Source organism: Gossypium hirsutum, chromosome D12, assembly GCF_007990345.1.
Source record: "Gossypium hirsutum isolate 1008001.06 chromosome D12, Gossypium_hirsutum_v2.1, whole genome shotgun sequence".
NCBI lineage: Eukaryota > Viridiplantae > Streptophyta > Magnoliopsida > Malvales > Malvaceae > Gossypium > Gossypium hirsutum.
In genome coordinates this window covers 5694834-5716292 of record NC_053448.1, presented here as the reverse complement: position 1 = coordinate 5716292, position 21459 = coordinate 5694834, and the positions used below count along the sequence as shown (strand labels likewise).

The 21459-nt window shown below is 32.3% G+C and overlaps 3 protein-coding genes across 7 annotated transcripts; 1 reads left to right on the top strand and 2 right to left on the bottom strand.

Annotated features, from left to right (window-relative positions):
* The first annotated feature begins 5449 nt into the window (after positions 1-5449).
* Positions 5450-8248, top strand: LOC107945097 (metal-independent phosphoserine phosphatase). The gene is made up of 6 exons (XM_016878945.2): positions 5450-5649; positions 6391-6471; positions 6721-6849; positions 7081-7143; positions 7338-7462; positions 7898-8248. The coding sequence occupies exons 1-6, from the start codon at positions 5557-5559 to the stop codon at positions 8088-8090; spliced, it is 684 nt and encodes a 227-aa protein (XP_016734434.2). The 5' UTR covers positions 5450-5556; the 3' UTR covers positions 8091-8248.
* A 135-nt stretch (positions 8249-8383) lies between these two features.
* Positions 8384-13195, bottom strand: LOC107945098 (protein LAZ1). Of its 4 annotated transcripts, none has more exons than XM_041108299.1 (8): positions 12759-13195; positions 12613-12669; positions 11808-11916; positions 10725-10909; positions 10547-10635; positions 9956-10217; positions 9517-9768; positions 8384-9183 (listed from the first exon to the last, which is right to left on the bottom strand). In XM_041108299.1, the coding sequence occupies exons 1-8, from the start codon at positions 12894-12896 to the stop codon at positions 8833-8835; spliced, it is 1443 nt and encodes a 480-aa protein (XP_040964233.1). In that variant the 5' UTR covers positions 12897-13195; the 3' UTR covers positions 8384-8832. The 4 variants fall into 4 exon arrangements, with proteins under 4 accessions (XP_040964233.1, XP_040964234.1, XP_040964236.1 ...); XM_041108300.1 differs by having other exon boundaries at positions 12649-12669; positions 12759-13162; XM_041108302.1 differs by lacking the exon at positions 8384-9183 and having other exon boundaries at positions 9517-9773; positions 12759-13168.
* A 2259-nt stretch (positions 13196-15454) lies between these two features.
* On the bottom strand, positions 15455-17764 carry LOC107945096 (lysM domain-containing GPI-anchored protein 2). Of its 2 annotated transcripts, none has more exons than XM_016878943.2 (4): positions 16886-17764; positions 16159-16279; positions 15869-16062; positions 15455-15749 (listed from the first exon to the last, which is right to left on the bottom strand). In XM_016878943.2, the coding sequence occupies exons 1-4, from the start codon at positions 17526-17528 to the stop codon at positions 15652-15654; spliced, it is 1056 nt and encodes a 351-aa protein (XP_016734432.1). In that variant the 5' UTR covers positions 17529-17764; the 3' UTR covers positions 15455-15651. The 2 variants fall into 2 exon arrangements, with proteins under 2 accessions (XP_016734432.1, XP_016734433.1); XM_016878944.2 differs by having other exon boundaries at positions 15455-15743; positions 16886-17673.
* Between the last annotated feature and the right edge of the window lie 3695 nt (positions 17765-21459).

The window sequence follows — 21459 nt, the reverse complement described above, 5'->3', positions numbered from 1 at the left end:
TGATCATAAAACATTTAGCTAGTGAATTCACTCAGACGTGCATTTTATTATATCGCCAAAGGACCAACTATCACCTAACGATCCATAAAATGGAGCAACAATAAACAACAATTTCAAGCATTATAAAAAAATTTAAGTTATAATGATTTTAGCCTTACATTATTAAAGACTCTTATTTTAATCAAACAATATAGAAGATATTAAAGCAAAACACTAGGAGTGTCACGATCTGAATTACATAAAATATGTATCTATAAGATTCAAATGCTTCCGTTCAACTAATACAAATAAACTCACCGATTCTACAGAATAACAATAAACCATAAGAACAACTCTGATCAAGAACTTTTGCTCCTGTCAATCCAAGAACACAATTTTTTTTAAAAAAATGCAAAACCAAATAAGGAAAAAAATGAAAATTTCAATTAGAAAAAAAAAAAGAAAAAAAACAAAAACTTACCTTAGGATTCTTGTATGAAGAAAGGTGCTCGAAAATAAGAAACAATGAAAGGGAAATTGTTATGACTGAAAAAACTCCAGCAACAAAAGTCGCCCAAATAGGAGGCGAATAGCCCAATAGATAATATGTAATCTTCATCGGCTACTACACTTTCTCTCAATTTGATGACAATCAGCATAATTCATTAAAATAAAAATGTTAGAAATCAAAGAACGATCATCGCCTTAAGCCAAGAGCCAGTTAAGTATTCATGGTACATTTTCCTGAGAAAGAGAGAAAGAGAGGAAACAAAACAGAATATGCTGAGAAGAGAAGATATGTGACAGACTTTTACCTCGAAGAGAAGATGAAGAACGGAAGAAGGAAAAGGAATGAATAATGGAAGAAGGAGAAGGAGCCTTACCTGGATGAAGGAGGAACCGGAAAAGGTCCTTGACCAAACTGATTTGCAACCCAAGGGGAAAGGGAAGGGAAAATGGGAGAAGAAGGCGTCATTTTTCGGAAATTATCTTACCGAATTCAAAAGGGTAAGACATTTTCCTAAAAAAGACCTCATTTTCCCGTGTTTAGTAAAATATTTTACCATAGAAAATCATTTTCAGCCAACCAAACATCAGAAAGGCCTGAAAAGCTTTAACGGAAAAGCTTTTACAAGTTACCAAACAGAGCCTTAATCACATGATAAACCATTTCATAAGAATTTGCATTATTTAAACCTTACCACTTATTCAGGAGTACAAGTATATTTTTATTTGAGCACTTACCATTTCAATACGACTTATAAGTAAACATAATACCATTCAACCAATAGCTTGGCACTTGCCTAAGCTTCAAACAACAACACATGTTAGCATACTTGAACATATTTCATATAAATTCAATATTGATAACCTTATTTTATCAACATGTCACACTTAAGTTCATTACTCATCTCAACTTACATAATTACCATGTATCAATATATCAAAGATATTCATATATGTACATGTCATGATACATATCATTATCTTACCGTTTCATTATATACATATATCATCAATTACAATATATCAATATATCATGTACCATCATTTTCATGTATTTTATGTATATACCTGTATTAGTTCGTATCGAACTCATATCATCTCGTAACAGAATTGTGCCTGTTGAACTACTTAAAATGTTGTTAGATATGCGGGTAGTACACACGAGGTATACTGAACTGTAATCTGTCAGTTCTTGTACATGTATGCTCATATGAGCTATAAACAGTAAGCTCTTCTGAGCTGAATAACGATAAGCTCATACGAGCTGAGTATCGGTAAGCTCATAAGAGCTGGAATCGGTAACCTTAACGACATGTCATTTGTATCCTACGAATTCCTAAGGTTCAAATGGGGCTCGGTATTCTTCGTGCGTCGTTGAATTTTCCTCGTTTCATTATAATCTAAATGGTATAGTAACATATATATATCGTTTCGTTTTCAATAAAATTCATATAATAATATTCAATTTAATCAACAATATACATAGTATAGTTCATACGAACTTACCTGGCTAAATTATAGAAATACCAAAGTTTAGGGGCATTTTGGTATTTTTTATTTTTCTCGATTTCCCACCCGATCTTGATCTAAATTAATAATTTTATTCAATATATTAATTTAGAAAATAAAAAATTCATTTCATACAATTTGGTCATTTTTTAAATTTTTACAAAAATTTCCCTAAAGTTTTACTTTTATTCAATTTAGTCCGCGAGCCCAAAACATGCAAATTAACCATTTTTACCTAGAATTGAGCTTATTTGAATGTTCATGGTATCCAAAAAATCCCATTTATGCAACAATTTCACATTAAATCCTTATACTTTTATTAATTTAACAAATTAGTCCTTAATCAAAAAATTCATCAAAATCACTTAACAAAATACTTTTAAATATAAATCAACCTTCCAAATTCATCATCTAACATAAAAAATCACAATATTCATCAATGAAAACATTTAAAATCTTTAACAGTTTCAAAATCGAAGGTACAGACTAACTGGAACTAGTTGCAACGATCTCAAAAACATAAAAATTACAAGAAACTAATAGTTTAGGGGCTTACATGCAAGGAATTTGACTAGGTGAAATTTTCCAGCATCCATGGCTTCTTTTCTTTGCATTTTCGGTTGGTGAAGAAACAATAAAGATGAAGTCATTTAATTTTTGTTTATTTTATCACCTTTTTACCTATTTACAAAATTACCCTTACCTAACTTTAAAAATTACTCAATTGCCAAGCCATGCACATCCACTAACACTTTTAATGGTCTATTTACCATATAAGAACTTCCACATCAAATTTCTATAGCTATTTAATACCTTTAGCTTATAGAACACAACTTTTGCACTTTATGCGATTTAGTTCTTTTTGCTTATTTAACTATCGAAACAATAAAATTTTCCAATAAAACTTTAATACCACCTTAATTACACTTCGTAAATATTTATAAAAATATTTACGACTCGATTTATAGAAACGAGGTCCCGATACCTCATTTTCTAAAACCACTTGAACTTAATAAATCATTTATACAACAAAAATCACAATATCAAAAACCTTTTTAAAATCAAAATTAACTCGTAAATATTAAATATAATATTTACAAACTTACTTGTCAAATTTGGTGGCCCCGAAACCACTGAAAAACGGGCTGTTATATTATCATACCAAGCAATTCTACCATCATATGTGTATACGAGTGTACATATAACAAATTGTAAAACAATCCATTCAACATTGTAATAGGATTGACTAATTCATACTAATTTGTCAAGTGTCAATCTTTATGCCAATTGTACATTCAATACCATTCAAGAATCAACAATATACTTTTAACGTCAAACTATCCAAATATCATATTCAATCAACATCAACGAATCATTTAACTTATCAACCAAATCTCTTTCCGGAGTCCACTGACTCATTCGTATTCGTTTTGGTCCTTAGGGCTCGTTTTCAATTAGTTCACATTGTAGTTTACATGCCTTTTCTATCATAAACTACATATATATACATAATATACTAATTTCATCAACATCCTATAACCTTTTATTCCATTTTCATCATCCGGGGTTTCCCAGCAACGATGACATTTACAATATACATAATTCACCATCTCGAGTGGCTCGACTATGATGATCTGCACTATTACAATATTCTACCATCCTGAATGGCCTGACAATGATGATTTTCACTATTTTTATATTTTACCATCCCGGGTGGCTCAAAAACGATGGTTTCTGCCATATATACATCCGACCATCTCAGATAACCTGGCAACAATAGTTTGCAACTTAAGGCATGCCAACTAATTCGACGATACTCAAGACCATTAATAGGGTAATACTGGATCAATATACATTATAACCACATATAACATTCCAATCTCATCATCAAATCATTCCATACCTTATATATAATTTAGCAAATAATATTGTACTCATTTTTACTATACTCAAACCAATTCTCTGTTTCGGCATTCCATATTGTCACACAATTCAATTCAATCCATTATTTCAATATTCAATATCAATCGCAACAGGTCAACTCATACGATCGTTACATACTCACTTCGACATTTAATCATGCAATTAACATGTATATGCAAACAATTAAATCAATCTTGAATCATAAAAGTACAAATCAGGGTCTCGCATAACTTGTTGACGACTCTCGCTTCTCCTTCCCTCTCAACGGCTCAACGTCATCTTTAATTGTTAAATTGGTCAAATGTTCAGGGCTTTGAAGCTTTTCTTTCTTTCATATATGGAGGAAGGCAACGAATAATAAATATGATGTTTTTCCACTAACCTTTAACTTATATAGTTGAATTAATTACTAATTAACCTTAATTAATTTAATTAAACTTGTTTCTACATTTAATTAACCTTAATAATAGTTTAATCTTTAATGGATATCATCATCAAAATCCACTAACCATTCTTGTAAATTAGTTTATTAACCATTTTAGTCCCTTGGATAATTACTATTTAGGTCTTCAAATTTTTTTCTTAATTAAAACTCTATAGCAATTAAATTTTTACGATTTAGTCTCTAGGCTTAATTAACTATTTTTTCGACTAAATTACTTAACCGAATTTCAATATATTTTTATAATACCTTCATAAATATCCCACTTTAATATTTATGAACTTAGTTTACAAAAACAGGGTTCCAAAATCGTAATTTCTAACACCACTAAAAAACGAGTCGTTACAACCACCATCATTGTATCACGCAACTCATGTCTCGAGTTCCATCTTCTTACATATCAACTTAACCCACTCGCCCCCACACATTCAAACTCATGCAAGGCCACTTAGCTTCCCCTCCACCATAGGAACCACCATCACCAGTACCTAATGAAACCACCACCCACAAACCCAAAACCTACCTAACTTGAACCAAACAAGATTACAACTAAAACAACAATAAAAGGAATTTACCATTGGCAAACCACAAACTTGGAAACATCTAGAGAAAAGAACATATCACAAACTAGTAACGATTCGACGATAGAGTTACAAGATCAGAGAGGAAGAAGATGAGGAAAATATGAGGCTTTTGACAGTTTGAGTTGCTGGAGAGATAATCAATGATAAGCAACGACAATTAGGATTTCATTTGGGAGGAAAGAGGAGGAAAAAAAGAAAAGAAAAGAAAGACAAAAGAGAAAAAGAATGGGGAACAAAAATATAAAAAGAAAAAAAAACTTGCATGGTCATTTAAGAAAAAGCAATAATGTTTCTTAAATACGTGATATATTTAATGTGGTATATCAAATAAACTTTACACTATAAACAACACTTAAAATTAAGTGATTATTTTGTAACACCTTAATAATGTAAGTGATAATTTTGTAAGATTTAAAAGTTGGATGACCAAAACATATTTTTAAAATAAAGATTAGGCATGTTTGGTAAATTTCATAAAATAAACAACAATTTGTAACATATAAAGTGAAACCAAAACTCCTCTCTATCCAAACGCGGCCTTAAAAAAGATAATATTGGCCGCAGGTTGGCTTTATAAGGGGAGAACAAGAAGAAGAAGAAACAGCAAGAGAGATGGCAACATCATCGTTTCTGCGTAACAGATACTGGGTCCTGAGGCATGGCAAAAGCATCCCAAACGAGAAAGGTCTTATTGTTTCTTCATTGGTTAGTCAATCCCTTCACCTCTAACGTTCTGTCTTTTGATTATGGTTCATTTTACACTTCTTTATTGCCTTGCCTGTCTGGTTTCTTGTTTTGTTAAACAATGGTTCATCCATCTTTTCTGAGTCTACCCAAAGTGAAATTTATCTATGTTTCTACCAAGTTCAGGATTTATGTTTTTGAGATGGCAAGTGATGCTATGCTCCATTTTAGCTATAATTTCTTTTTCATGGAGTTTGCCGAACCATAAAATTCGAACCCGGTTTTATCTTAGCTGATTCGTACAGCTATTTTCATGAAGTGACATACAATAGGTTTAGATTTAAATCTGTTGATGGGAAAATACGGGTTTGGCAGTTGATGGCGATTCACCCAAAGGCCGAGAGCCACAGCTCGTCTTCTAAGTCATAAAGGCTGGCTTATATAGTCCTCAAGTTACATGGGATTAGTGTGGGGTGCATAAGGCTGCGTATAAATAGCTTATAGTCCACTGTCTGTAGTTATGTAATGTTTTGACGAGGTCATCTCTGAGATTGACCGAGCAAAGTCTCCATGCGTGATGGTTGACCTGACAAGGTCTTCCAAGCATGGTGGAGATGTACAACAGAATGCAACAACCCTTCCCTTTGCAAAAGAAACCATAAAATTTGTCACTCTAGACTGTAATTTGTATCCTTCTGCATTTGTTAGTTTCCGATTTTGCTACTTGGTGCCGGTTATTAACCATTGGTTAGAAATCACCAGGAAAATGGCATTCGCCTTGAATACCAATTAGCATCTGAAGGTGTTGAGCAGGCTGAGTTGGCTGGAAAATTATTCCTTAAGGTATCTGCTTTCTTACTTTAAACCGGTAGTTGCTGAAGTTTTTCTGAGATATCAACACTGAGTAATGAAACTAAACAAGTTCCTTGTATCTAGTTCTAATGGAACTAAACAAGTTGCTTCAGGGCTTTCTTTTGTTCCTCTTTTCTTCACCTAGCCATGCCGTATGCATACAGTCATTCCTTTCCCCTTTAATAGGAAGGAAAAAAGAAAAGCTGCTTTATTTACAGATGGATTGCATTCCAAGTGCAGGAACTGAAGGAAAATGACGTACCACTTGAAAATGTGCGCATGTGTTACTCACCATTTGCAAGGACAAGACATACGGCAGAGGTTGTTGCATCCACTTTGAATCTTCCATTTGAGGGCCCTCAATGCAAGGTGAGCTATTTTATCATCTCTAAATACTCACAAATCACAATATTCCATTGGAGAAGAGAGGCACTGAGGGGATCAAAAGAAAGCTCATCATTGAGATGCTAATCATGTCTCTGCTTTTGATTCAGATCTTTTCTTGGCAAGATTAAAACATATTTACATGTTAGATGAAGATTTCTGTTTCTACTTTCCTACTCATTGGAATTAAATAAAAACTATTGACTGGTTGGACAGGTCATGGAAGATCTTCGAGAACGTTACTTTGGTCCTTCGTTTGAACTTCTGTCTCATGACAAAGTAAGTAAAATATAAGCAGGACTCGATTTACATTTTGCCAAGCAAATGTTACAGCTGAAGGATTATGAGGTCTACCATTTAAGAAATGAATTATTGGGTTTTGAAGATATTTGCGGCTGTTTAAGCAACAGCCAGAGAGTTTAGTGCTATTGGGCCTTTTGTCTTTCCTAACTTTTGTTCTACATCCTAAACAGTATACAGAAATATGGGCAATGGATGAAAAAGATCCATTCACAAGGCCAGAAGGTGGAGAAAGTGTCGATGATGTGGCTTCTAGACTTGCAAGTGCTATGGCTACCATGGAATCAGAATACCAAGGGTAAATTTTCTGCCTTTTCTTTTTGTGACTTTGGAGCAAACACTACCAGTAAAAAGTTCCATATCAATGGTAATTTCCGTTTTACCACACAAAATGTTTAGCAAACATCTCAAATTGTTAGAATGTCAAATTCCAGGAAATATATTTATAACATGAATAGCTCTGGACACTGGTGACTGTTGAATTAGTCATTGTGAGCAGAGCCATATGACAATAGGCATGGAGCATTTTTGACTGAAATCCTAAAACTCCTCCAAGAGTAGAAATTTGCTCAAGTTTTATGGCATCAAAAGTAGAATTGCTTACCAAATTGGTTCTTCCAAACATGCTATATCAATAACATGGTATGCGACATCATGATAACATGCTGATATTGATCTGATCTCAGATTGCAAGATTAGTTCAAGTTAATATACTCTTTAATTTCTGAAGCAGATGTACGATCTTGGTTGTCAGCCATGGCGATCCCTTGCAAATCTTGCAAACCATACTCAATGCAGCTTCAAAACAGATGGAACCAAGCTGCAATGACCTAGCATCGAGAATTCAAGCAGTTAGAATCCCATCTATTCTTTCACAGCATCGAAAGTTCGCATTGCTTACAGGAGAAATCAGAGCTGTTCGATAATGAGCTGTTTCCCATAATATTATTTCTCGTGTGAAGTAATAATGTGGAAAAAATTAGCCCTGTCTTTCATGACTGAATGATGTACTTGACATTCCTTTGATCAAATTTTCATGTATTGTTGACGTTAACTTTAAAGAATAATTTTGAAGTGAGTCAGAGAGATTGCTTGGTCACAAATGGTAAAGACTAACTTGTAAGCTATTCAGGATGTTTCATGAATCGCTAATTACCTTGATATGGGAATTCAACATTTTCAGCATTCCTGTATTTATAAAACATTGAGAACCATGAAATGAAAACGCACCATGCCTTATTTATTACGTCATCAACATATGAATAAACATTACGTCATTTCATAGCACAAAGCCACATATATGTTCCAAATTACATTAAAGATAAAGCAAAAATGCTTTCAAATGTCGTGCATTTCACAGCAAGGATACAAAATGCTATTTATAGACATTAGTCAAGCTTTGATTCCGCCGGAATACCTTAGGCCGGAAAAAAACTTGCCACGTGGACATCTCTCCCAAACAAAAAAAGCAATACTTGATTCATTTTATGCAATGGCCATGCCCTGAATAAACAACTACCCCATTGATGAGAATATTGACAGCAAGAAACTTGAAACAAATCTTCAGCCGCCTCATGCAGAGATAATGTTCAGCAGCATATCTGCCAAAGCAATCACACCAGCCAGCATTGTCTTGTGTTCATGTAACCACAATTTTTCATTTAAGGTTTAGTCCTTTGTAACCCATCTACTACCCCTGATCTGATATCCACCATAGCTCTGATCACTGCTGCTTTCTCCTCCGCTTTCCGCACTAGTATATCCCGATCTTCTACGATGTTTCCTTCCCCTTCCAATACCACTATCACTAATGCTCCCAAGTAAGAGGGGATCATCTATGCCGCGAATTACCCTTCTAGCTGTTGTTGTAATGCAACTATCATCCTTTGTCTTTCTCCTGTCTTTATCATGCCTCTTGATGTTTTGTGAGATCTTATGCAGTTTCTCATTGAACTTAGTAAGCCCCTTCTCAACAGGCTCAACTGCTTGGTTTACTGTAAATTTTACATCATTAACAATCTGCACAGGGAAAAGAGCAAGATTCAGCAGTAGTAATGCTATAGAAAAACAATTTGGTCTCTGAAATATTTGACATTATAGGCACGTAAATGTAAACAAAGCAAAAAATAAAAGGTTTTATGGTCTAGAAAGCCCCCAACAAATATAGTGGGAGAATGCGTACCATACTTTCAGCCTCCTGAAAAGATGCTATTATGGAGAACCAACAATAAAGGTTCACCCTTGAGGTATTTACAGTATACTGTTATTATTTTGTCGCTAATTGTTAACCACTAATCTCTATGTACAGTATGTAATCTAAAATTGCACTATTAGTATAAACTTAAGACTTACATATCCACCGCCACCAATAAATACATCCTTCACACTTTCTTTGATGGTCATTCCACTTCGAGCCTCTATGTCTGGCTGAGGTAGGCGTAGCTTTATGGGTCGCTCGCTGTCCCTAACCTCATCAGGATCAAGAGGGCAATCAACAGATGCATAGTCTCCAAGGACTGATACACTTCCAGGTATGCGATCTCCCATAAGCTCATAAGGTTTGGAAGGGAAAACATATAGGTGAACTACAGAAGCAATGCCCATCTGTGCTGGAGGAATACTATGACATGTCAAACTTTCATACGAGAAAAAGACTAGTAGAATTTACAAGCTTTTTTAATTTAGATTAACTGACAAGCATAATGTTCCAGTTTACATACACAGGTTAATTTTTACATCCTTATTACATAACTGCAAACCAATATTAAATAAGAGTGTTGAAGACATCTACCTCTATACAAATGATGAAGTCTTGCACACTTGACTTCAACTCCAAGCCTTCAGCAATTTTGCTTCTGAACAGACCAAGAGAAAAAAAAAGGGCAATAGCTACACCTTGCCACCAAGTCAAAAACACAATTGATTTAAAAGTCAAAAACTTGGCCAATGGTTTTATGTGTGCCAGTTCATCATTTGTGACAGTATAAAATTGAACTAGACAGTATAAAGCCCATGATTGACTGAAATTGAGAACCACTGCCATATAAGGATACCTGAAAAAAGAGGAAAATTTGATAAGACAATGAGAAATTTATTAAGAGAGCCAATTCACTTTTCACTAATGATTATTCATCACTTTACTAAACAACAGGGTACCAGAATGTTTCAAACAAACACTTTTGCTCTGCTCACAAGTGAAACAACATCATAAATTCAGGTTTAAGGTGGCTTATTGCTTAGTAGGTGAAGAACTAAAACAGGCATCAATACAATTCACAATCATTCAAAATTACATTGTTCTACCCAGAAAAGGTTTGCCTACAGACAATTCATACAAAATCCACATTATCACCAGCAGCATTCTACATTAATATCATCTTACCCACATCCCCATTTGAATTCTCCTTCACAATATACACCAAAAGCTTCAAGAATTAGTGATAAAAGAGCAGTCAATAACTTGATTATCATCTGCAGACAGAAAATACAACTACATTAAAAAAGGAAACAATGAAAGAAACAAAAATAATATTTTATTTCTTCCAGCTAAAAGCCCTTACATATTGGACAATGCCAAACTTGACAACTTGGTAAAACCATTGGCCAAGTTTCCATGGTCTTAGGATATAATTCATAGGAAAGGGGTGCTTAACAGTTCCCTTTTCACAATCGAGTCCCAATAGTGGAGTTTTAGAACTTGCATATCCTAGTCTCTCCATGAATTCAATAGTCCGCTCTTCCCCACCTTAAAAGCAGAAATTGAAAGAAATATTCCAATAAAATGATTTTCTCAACATGAGCCACAAATGTAAAAGTTGTTCAACTCTGAAAAATGAAGACTATCATAAAATTAAAGGGAGAAGAAAAAAGTAAAATGAAATATTTAACAAATAGCCTCTATGATGGACCTTTGGAAACTCCACAAATGCATGTCTATCACAAGCTTCAATTTCTGAATATTTTGATAGTAATTATTGTTAGAATTTTAGACCCATAGTATGAAATACAAGAAAAAACTAGCCTGTATATCAGGTAGACAGAAGTATTGAACAGTCCAATTCCAATCTTCTTTTGTACCTCTTTCTTTAATGAAATATTTACAGTAAGCTTTTCATTTTATTTCATGTGTCATCGATAGCTCAATGCATGAGATTCTTAGAACAAACAACTTCAAATTAATACCAGTTATTGGCTAGTAACTGGGAAAAAAAGCCTAGAGCCACCATGTAAAATGTTTACTGTTGAGCCTTCAGAGCAAGTCATCATTGCTAAAGGTGAGGGCTGCAAATAATCACGACCTAGACCTTGCTTAAGTAAAACAAACAAAGTAGAGCACATTTTCTTTTAGAATTTAACTAGAGTGACTTGGGGGCATTATGAGTCAGCATGGTTTGTTAGACATCAGAAGAATACATACATTGTTAAACAGTGAGAAATGAAGAAGAAAAGCGTTGAAATTCTGTTCAAAGACATGGAAAACAATATCAGGGTGCCCAAAGTTCAGATTCAAGGTTATATTAAAAGGAAATAACAAGATAATGCCACCACAGAAACTGTAATCTCAATGAAATAACAGGCAAAGCTGATACAGAAATAAGAAATAAATCTTTATTAGAACTTCAAGGCTCTAGAAATGGACATACCCAAGCAAGCAACAAGGTATCTTCCAAAGCAATACATGGCAAATGATTCATAGCAATCACGTAGAATCGAACAATAGACACTAATCGATGGATCCACCAATGATACAAACTGTTAACATAATCCATGTTAGCAAGACAAAATATAGCATATTATTGCACTGGATGCATGGTGCAAAGAAAAGCATGTTTAAAGCACCTTGCCAAAACCATACCTAAGACTAAAAGGCACAAGAAACTTAAAATAGTAACCTAAGCTTAATACGGATCAAATTTCATCCAAACACAAAATTAAGTAAATTCAACCAACCACAACTTTAAATCAAGTATGTTAGCAATTCAGCACTGGTGAAGATCATGCCAATGAATTTTACTTAAATGTCTTAATGTACATATCCAGATCAATGAATTTTACAAATATATAAGATGTATATTCAGCAATCTCGAAAATTTACTTCAAAATTTGAAAATAATCGAGCATGATACAGAAATTTCCCACTGCAAGTAGCATGACATTTCCAGAGTTGATCATAAACATTTAGCTAGTGGTTTTACCAAGTACATTCCATAATCACCAAAATACCAACTTCCCCCAAACGATCCAAAATTGAATTAGGAACAAAGGACAACAAATTACGAGCATTTTGTAATTCATCAAAACTCAAGATACATGCTGATGATTTTAATATTACATTATTAAACATTAATGCAAAACCCTAAGATGAACTAAATAAAACATCTAGCTCTAGCTTCAAAAGATCCCACTAAACTAAGAAAATAAGTGAAAACCCAATGAAAAGAAACTCACTGATTCTACAGAATAGCAAGGAACCATAAGAATTACCCCGATCAAGAACTTCTGCTCCTGCTAGTCCAAGATCACCCAAGGAAAAATCAACAAAAGCAATATAAAATAAGCCAAAAACTAAAACGACTAAGAAAACAAAAGCTTGCCTCAGGATGCTTGTATGAAGAGAGGTGCTGGAAGATAAGATACACTGAAAGCGTAAGTGCTATGACTAAAAACACTCCAGCTATCAAAGTCGCCCAAATAGGAGGCGAATAACCCAATAGATAATCTGTAATCTTCATCAGCTATTAAACTTTCTTTTACCTTGATGGCAATCAGCGTAACTTATTTTCCATTTACAAAAGCCAAGAAGAAAAAGTAGTTAAAAAATCAAAGGGTTGAAAATTTTCAAACCCTAGAAAAAGCTTTGACTTTGATCGATAGGTGAGGGGGGAAGCCGGCACGGACGCTGCACGTGTATCTGCTTTATCCCCTATTGCAGGGCATCTGACTTCAATCTGGTTCTTCTTGTGGCATATCTTTAGAGGGTTGATGTTGGGTTACTTGGTTGGCTCAAAATTTGAAAGAGATTTTTGGCAATAATATTACGCAGTTAAAAAATAGTTGTATTTAAAATATAAGTTAGGCTTGATTAGTTTGACCCGTTTTTAAGTTTATAATATTTTATTTTATATTATATTATTTATAATACATAAAAAAATAAATCTATACTAAATATATAATACATCTCTAATGAAAATATTTAAATAATGTTAAGGTAAATATAAAAAAAATTAATAAATAGAAAATATTTAAAATTATTAATTATTAAATTAAGATAATATAAATATTTTTAAAAAATAATATAGGTGAGCCTAAAATAAACTTAGGTCAATCTTTTGCAAATATAAACGGACTTGAACAAAATTTTAAACTCATCTTCTCCGGTTGAGTTGAGCTTAAGAAATATTAAAATATGTTAATATCATGCTTAAACTGGACTCTACTCATAAACACCTTTACGTGTGTGTTTTAAGGATATCTATTCAATTTTGCTTATGAAATAGATTTGTTTAATGTATTCAACAAATAGTGAATGAGAAAAGGATTGAAGGAGTTAACTTATCATTTAGAGTAAATAAAAATTTTATAATTCAAAGAAAAATCTAAAATTATGGGCGGGAAAATTAAGTGAAAATGTATGACATGAAATGCGGTAAGAAACAAACAAGCAATGAAATAAATGAAAATTTTGGACTTCAACAATTACTTATCTTGATAAAATCACATTTATTTATTTATTTATTAAGTAAACTTTAACTAAAAATAATTATATTTATTTTAGTCATTGTTCTATTCTTAATTATAAATTAATAAAAATTTAATTATTATAACTTTTATTTTATTTCAATTTTTAATTAATAATTCTAAGTTAAATATTATAATTATTTAGTAATATAATGAAAAATAAAAAATATTATCCTCAATTCAAAAGTTTTTCTAAACGCGTGCTTTTATATATATATATATATTAATTATGAATTATAGATAAGGTGAAATGTTTTTTTTTAAATAAGGATAACATTATAAAATAAAATTTTCATAATTTAAAATTTATATTTATTAAACCGTCTAATTATATTCTATACTTAATTTTAAGTAAGATATCAAATATATTTCATAACTTAATTTTTTCAATAATTTTCTGAAATTTTTAACAATCTATCAAATAATACCTTAATAATTCTTTTTAAAAAACCCTATTATTATCAAGTGTATGTGATTCAAATTGATGTAGAAGTTAAAAAATATAATTCAATCATAAAATTTCGTAAAAGAAAATAAATTATAAAACCGGCACATTTCAATGTTTTAATTTTAATATGAATAATTAAAATATTATCCATATTTTTTTAGTATTTTCAATTTAAAAATAACTAGTAAATAGAAAACAACTCATTAATTAGTGGGCGAGATTTGATATACTTATCTGTACTTTTCTCTTATTCTACAAGTAGTCTTAAAAAATTAACACGTGCCTTTCTTTTTAAATATTTTACTATATCTTTATAGCACACTTGTCAACTCGTAATCCTATTTTTGACATTTAAAAACTCTACTAACACTGACACTTGCCTAGTCCCGAAGACCTACTTGAAAAATAGAAAGTTTGGACAAAAATATGAGGCCCGAAAAATAGACTTGGGTAAAATTGAAGGCTCATTTTCTATACGTGTCAAGATTTAGGTAAAAATTTTTGGCCCAACCCAAATATATATTGTTATAAAAAATAATTATATTAAATTACTAACTCAATAATAATTAAACCAATTACCCAAAACCTAAAAAAAAGTTTACCCAACTAAATAACCCAACCTAAAATATAAAAATTATATTTCAATACAATAAAACATTTATTATATTTATGGTAGTTTTTTTTAATATAAATACTTTTTAATGTGTTAGAAAAATTCATTTTAGTCTTTTTTAATGCATTTAGTGTATTATATTTTTTTAAAATTTTTTAAATAAAAATTAATTAAAAAAATCAAATATAGGTAAATTGAGTCAGACTTGAATTTACTTTTCTTAAATTAGATCGGGATTATACAGAAAATAAACTCATGTTTCGAGCCGAGCCTAGAATTAAAAAATTGATTTGGATATCTTGCATAGTCAGTATGAACCGATTTAGCCTAGCCCATGATCACCACTACACCTAAGTAGTGAAAAGCACTAGCAAGGGGAAGGTTGAGAACAACAAATGCATCAAAATTAAAATAAAGCTTCCGAGTATGGACCATAAGAGAAAGTAGCCAGAGATATAAAATGTTTCAGCCATATTTATCAACTAAAAACCTTTAGAATGAACTTTTTTTATTTGAAATAGTTTTGAAGCGCTGGAGATGACATTTCCAGTGAGCTTGTGAATGAGTTTATTCACTCAATTCAACAATTTCTGATATCCGTATATCATCAAAAATAAATTTCCTTTACATTGCAATAGTCTAATCATGATGTTGATCAACATAGGACTTCAATGGCAGCACTAACATTTCACTGGAATAGATGGAAACCAAGCAAGACCAAGATGAAAAGACAGTCCCAACTCGAATTGATTCTTGAGACATCATTGCTTGGAGGGGATACTGTTCCTTCAAAACAGAGAAACATTGTGAGTTCTAGGTTCGAGGAGATTAGGCAACACTTGAGAATATAATGGGGCACTGTCTGCAATTTAAGACACAGGCTTAGAGACTTATATTTTACTTACTTGAACAAGATGAGGAGTCTTGAACAAGGGTTGTCATGATGGTTGAGTTGTTAAAGCCGGCGTAGGAACATGTTGATCGATTGCAACCTGCAGCGGTGCTATTTCCAATAGACAAACCTTCGGCACCTTGGCATTTCATGGATGGGCATGTATCCCACTTGGATGGTTTATTCTGGGATGGTTCACAATGTAATCTGACCAAGACAGCATAGTTATATATAATGAGAAAATTAACAGATTGAAGGGCCAAAATTCCTGAAATAGTAAGGGGCTTGAAGATATAAACTTACGTCCAGTTGTTAGCAGCATCACACATGCATTTCACACAACCATTTGCAGTGAAAAGGTATGTGCCATTAGCAGCAAGTAAAGGGAAGTCGAAGGAGTCACTGCTTACGGATGAGTTGCAGGCTGTTGAGAAGGATGGACAACATCAAAGATTACAACGACCATGACACAAGGTTATAAATGAAATATCAGTAATTTTTCACCACCTAGACCTAATGATAAAGCCCAAACACCCTGCACAGGATGGAATGGAAAATAATACATAATAAAACCCAAATCATAGGATTATTTTGGTGGAACAAAACAGAGGAAAGGAATCATTCTTATGTATGACAAATAACAGCTACCCAACAACTAAAATTGTATTTTTATTATTCCCATTCCAAAAAAATCATCATAGTCAAAGTTATTGCTTGACACAGCCATACCACGGAATTAAACATTTGCTAGTGGAAATCAGAAGTGGGAAGGAAAAATAATTCAAGTGGTAGGCCATATCATAGTAACATTTGAAAAGAACGGACTGTTCACACTATCGAATCAGTCTTAACCAAGTATAATTGTTATCTTTAATGAATTTAATGAAAAAGATTGACCAGAACTTGCAGGAAAAAAATGGAAGTAACAAGTCCATCTACATATATCAAGAGATTCAAGACCCAAAATACAGTAACTTGCCTAGTTTAACGACAGCTTGTAGAGCGGAGGGATAAACAAAAGTTACTATACCTTTGAGAGGAACATCAATTGGTTGGTCAGCTTTTAAGTCACTGTCGGCTTTGATCCCATTAATCCTAGCCAAAGTCTCCTCATTAGTTCCAAACTCTTGAGCGATCTCCCCCAAAGAACTCCCTGACTTCACCATATGTGCGTAATGCACCACTTTCTGGCCGTCCACTTCATCGCAGCTACAGGGCAAGGGGATTTTGAGCTTGTCCCCAATCGTTATCAAATTGGCATCCCTAATATTATTGGCTGCTGCAATTTGCTGGTAAAGCAGTAACCGCGAGAACACCTCAGCTGCAATGTGGTAGAGCCCGTCACCTGGTTGAACGGTGTAGATAGGAGCACCGCTGGAAGTTCCAGTGTTGTTGTTGCACAAACAATTGATGGGGACTTTGATGACCTGTTGTGCGGGTATGGCATAGCTGCGCTTGGTGTTGAGAGGTAAGTTGTTGGATCCAAGGAGACTCCTGAGGTTTTTGACGCTAAAAAGGGATTGAATGGCGCCGAGGTTGGTGTTGTTAACAGTGATGTAGCCGACCAATGCATGACATGTACTCGGGTCGCTCGAGCTACATTTGAAGCTTTGAGCTGCAGAGTACTGAATGGTGAGAACTGAGACCAAAACTGGAAGGAGAGCAAAACCCATGTTTCTGGTCTTGGCAAGAGATATCCTTTGACAGTGGGTGGGTTTTTAAATGAGAAATAGTGCAGTGGGGTCAGTTAGGCAGGGTTACTTTTCATCCGAGACTTCTAAATCTGAGTTTTTCCTGCACACGGAGCCTTGTTCTACACTTCTACAACAGTGTTTTCAATTTTGAAAAGTCATGGTTCCAATCCCACCATTTTCTTTGTTCATTTTGATTATTTGAAGCACTAATGACCAGGAATTTCTCATTAATAATCCAACCATATATCAATGCTCCAAGGAAATTTTCCAATTGACTTGCGACTTTCGGTAGTTGCATATTTTAAATGAACAAACACGCCAAACACTTTTCTTACTTTTGGTCGTATAGCGGAAAAATATGTAACTGGTCATTTTGATTAATAATTTTATATACGTATTCCACGGGCATTAATAATTATATAATAATTATATGATTAGTGCTACATAAAATAATTCTAAATTTAAAAACAAAAATAATGCTAAAATTCTAATAATTTGTACAATACGATATTCCGTATATTTTATATCAAGATAGTCAATACTGTATCAGAGGATTACCGTTTTTCTACTGATACTAGTATGTACCAGTACTAGTCTGTCCCGATGTATCGTTTTAGATTTATCGCTATTTAAAAAAAGCATTTGATATATATAAAGTATTTGTTAATGTCAAATATTGAGATTAAATAAATCTTAAATATGAAATATTCATAAAAATAAAATAAAACTTTGATTAGAGTGGTAAAAAAATAATTTTAAAAATGTTGGTGGCATATGTTCGAATCTCACCATATGTAAATTTTAATATATATAAAAAATACCCATCAATTATTTAAATTATTCTTTAATAACCTTCACAAATGCAATCTATCAGTAAATAAGCAAAAAAAATATTTTATAAATTAAACAATAAGATTTCCGCGTGTAACATTTAATAATTCAAAATAAATAATAAAAAATTTTAAATTCAAAATTAAAATTATTTTTTTGGTACAAATAAATAACAAAAAATTTTAAATTTAAGTTTAAATTATATTTTAATTTTTTTTGTACAAATAAAATTTTTAAATATAAATTTAAAATACATTTTAAAATAAATTTATTGGTATCGACCGATACACCATATTCCAGTCGATACGGGAGAAATCAACTGGTACGCACTGACACCCGGTAAGGAGTGTTTCGCTTGGTACGGGTGGTAGCGGAATGTTATCAACTACCATACTTTATATCCTTATTTTTAGTATTTTGTTTGATCCTTAAATAAAATGTTGTATATTAGTTCTTGATACATGTTTTTTTTTTGTCACATTTGCATTTATTTATCTTTTTAATGATTTTATTTTATTTTTATGCGTTTTTAAATAATTGAATTTTAATCGAGTGTTTTCAAAGTTGAAATAGGTTTACAGAAGCTTGAGGTTTAGGCTTGAAGTCCATTTTGGAGTTTAAATAAGAAACTAAGAAGCTTGAAGCCCCGACGCAGTAACCTGGCACCCTAGTGTGCAAACAACAGTGCCCCAGCCTCGCCACTGTGCCCCAACGCCACCCTTCATGTTCCCTTGCGGCGTTTTTGTTATTCCAACACAAAGCTTCGCGTTTTGGCCGAGCTATAAAGGCATTTTGGTCTTTTGAGAGATTTATGACTTCAAACAAGTTTCTATGCCCTAATTTAGGTTAGCCAAACAATATAAATACTATATTTTCAGAGGAAGTTAAGGCTTTTGGGCGAGTTCTAACTTTCTAACTATTTTTTTTATTGCATTCTTTGACCTTCTAAACTCCTATTTTAGTCAAAGTAATTTTTGAAGTACTCACATTTTTCGATCTATTGAGTTGTAAAATAGTAATGTGAATGTAACTATCAATGAGCAGATGAACATATCGGAATCATAGCTCAATCTAACGACCGAAAAAGGTAGATTGGAGTTGTCTGATTTGAGTTTTTATTTAATGATTCATACTTTCCACATCGTTTCATAGAGATCCAAGCCGTAGGCTGTAAAAGGGGCTTCAATCCAATGCAGGATCAATCGAAGAAAGCCGTGGATGATGGTGACTTGTGGGGGCAACTACGGTTATGAAGGGAGGGAAAAGAAGAGAAAATAGTAGATATTTTTATAATTGAAATGGAATCAATGAAAATTTTTATACTTGAATTATAAATGTGATTAGAATTTAAATATGTAAAATTAGAAATTTAGATAAATTTTGAATTTATTAATTTTGAATTTGTGAAATTATATCAAATTTTTGATTTTTTTTAATTTCAATTTTAAATTATATTATTTCATGTATATTTATTAATTTTGAATACTTATTTTGTATATTTTAATTTTATCATATTTAAATTGTTAAAAAAATTAGGAGAAATATAAAATTGTCTAAGTGGCATAAAGATAAACTGTCCATGTGTCACTAGAATAAGTTTATTCATATCAACTTTTTTTTATCTTAGATCTTCATGTTAATATTTACAGAAGTAGCAAAAATGTTGACTATGATCCACTTGGTTGATCCACGGTAGTAGCAGAAAACACTTCACAACATAACTCGTTTTGCAACTAAGTTATTGTACAGCATCTCTTTTTATCAAAATATTTCTTGTACATATTTTTCAGAATTTTTAGCAGTATTTTATTATATTGGACCATGTTGAATTTAAGTGATTGAAAACTATTATTGCAATTGAGTTTTCTTAATTAAAAATATCTAGTTTCGTTTGATATTTATTTTCTTATTAAAGACATGCTCGAATTATTTTTAAGGAATTTAAAGTTTACGTGAATTGAAGATTTATCAAGTTAAAATATGTTTATCTAATAGGTACTTTATACAATCTTATTCATTGCGAGTAACATATTTTAGTGCAAATTTTTATAAACGAATTGATCTTTCTATTTAGTTTATAACTAATGTTTTAAAAACTAGATAGATAGTTGAATTGGTGAAACAACCGATTTTTGGTTCAACCAGTTCACTCATGTAGTCCAATAATAAATAAACATCATAAGAATATAAAAGTATATTTAAAACTTTGTAAAATGGGTTTCATCGATTTCGAGTAAGTTGAAATCCTTTATCGGAACTAATATACTAATCAGCCTGTCGAATCCGGTTTCCTACAACATTGCTTTTAAGGAAAAAGTAATATTTATTAGTATAGCAAATTAATTCTCATGTATTGGGCCTCATATGTGTGATTTTAGAGAATGAATAATGCTGTACAAGCATTCATTCTAGGATTAGTTATAAGTTGTTTGCAGCCAGATCTGTATCAAAATTCAAAAAGTTGGTATGGAACTCAAACATAAACATGTATATATGCCATTAGAATTCCCTATTCAAGCACTTGCAATCAAACCCAGAATTATATGCCTAAAAAGTTCAAAACTGAAAAAGAAAGCTCTGGCACAGTTAGGGCACCAAACCCACAAGCTTCTTCAACATAATATCATCTGTATGAAACCTTTGAAATTCCCCACAGCCATTACGAGGTCTACGATCTCAATCTCTGCTCTACTTTTCTTATTTATTGATATTCCTTCATCAATGGGATTAATGGCTGCCATCTTGGTGTATAAAATAGTAGCTTTTCTTAAATTTTAACCCTGTTTTTCTTTCGTGGCCCTTATTTATTTATTTATAATTTTAGAAATTTTCATATGTTTTAAAATTTTATAATTTTTTTATGTATTCTGTTTTAACTTTTATTTTGTTTTTGAATTTATTTTTATTATTACGGGTGATTAATTTACGATCTTTTAACTCTCTTTTTTTTCATTCTTTTCTGCTTCTCCTTCTGTTTTCTTACATTCTCCATTTCTTTTAATGCATCAGGAAGTCAAATTAGTAATGAAGAAAGAAGCAGAAAGTCGAAAGCCATCGTTACCTATAACCAAAACCCATA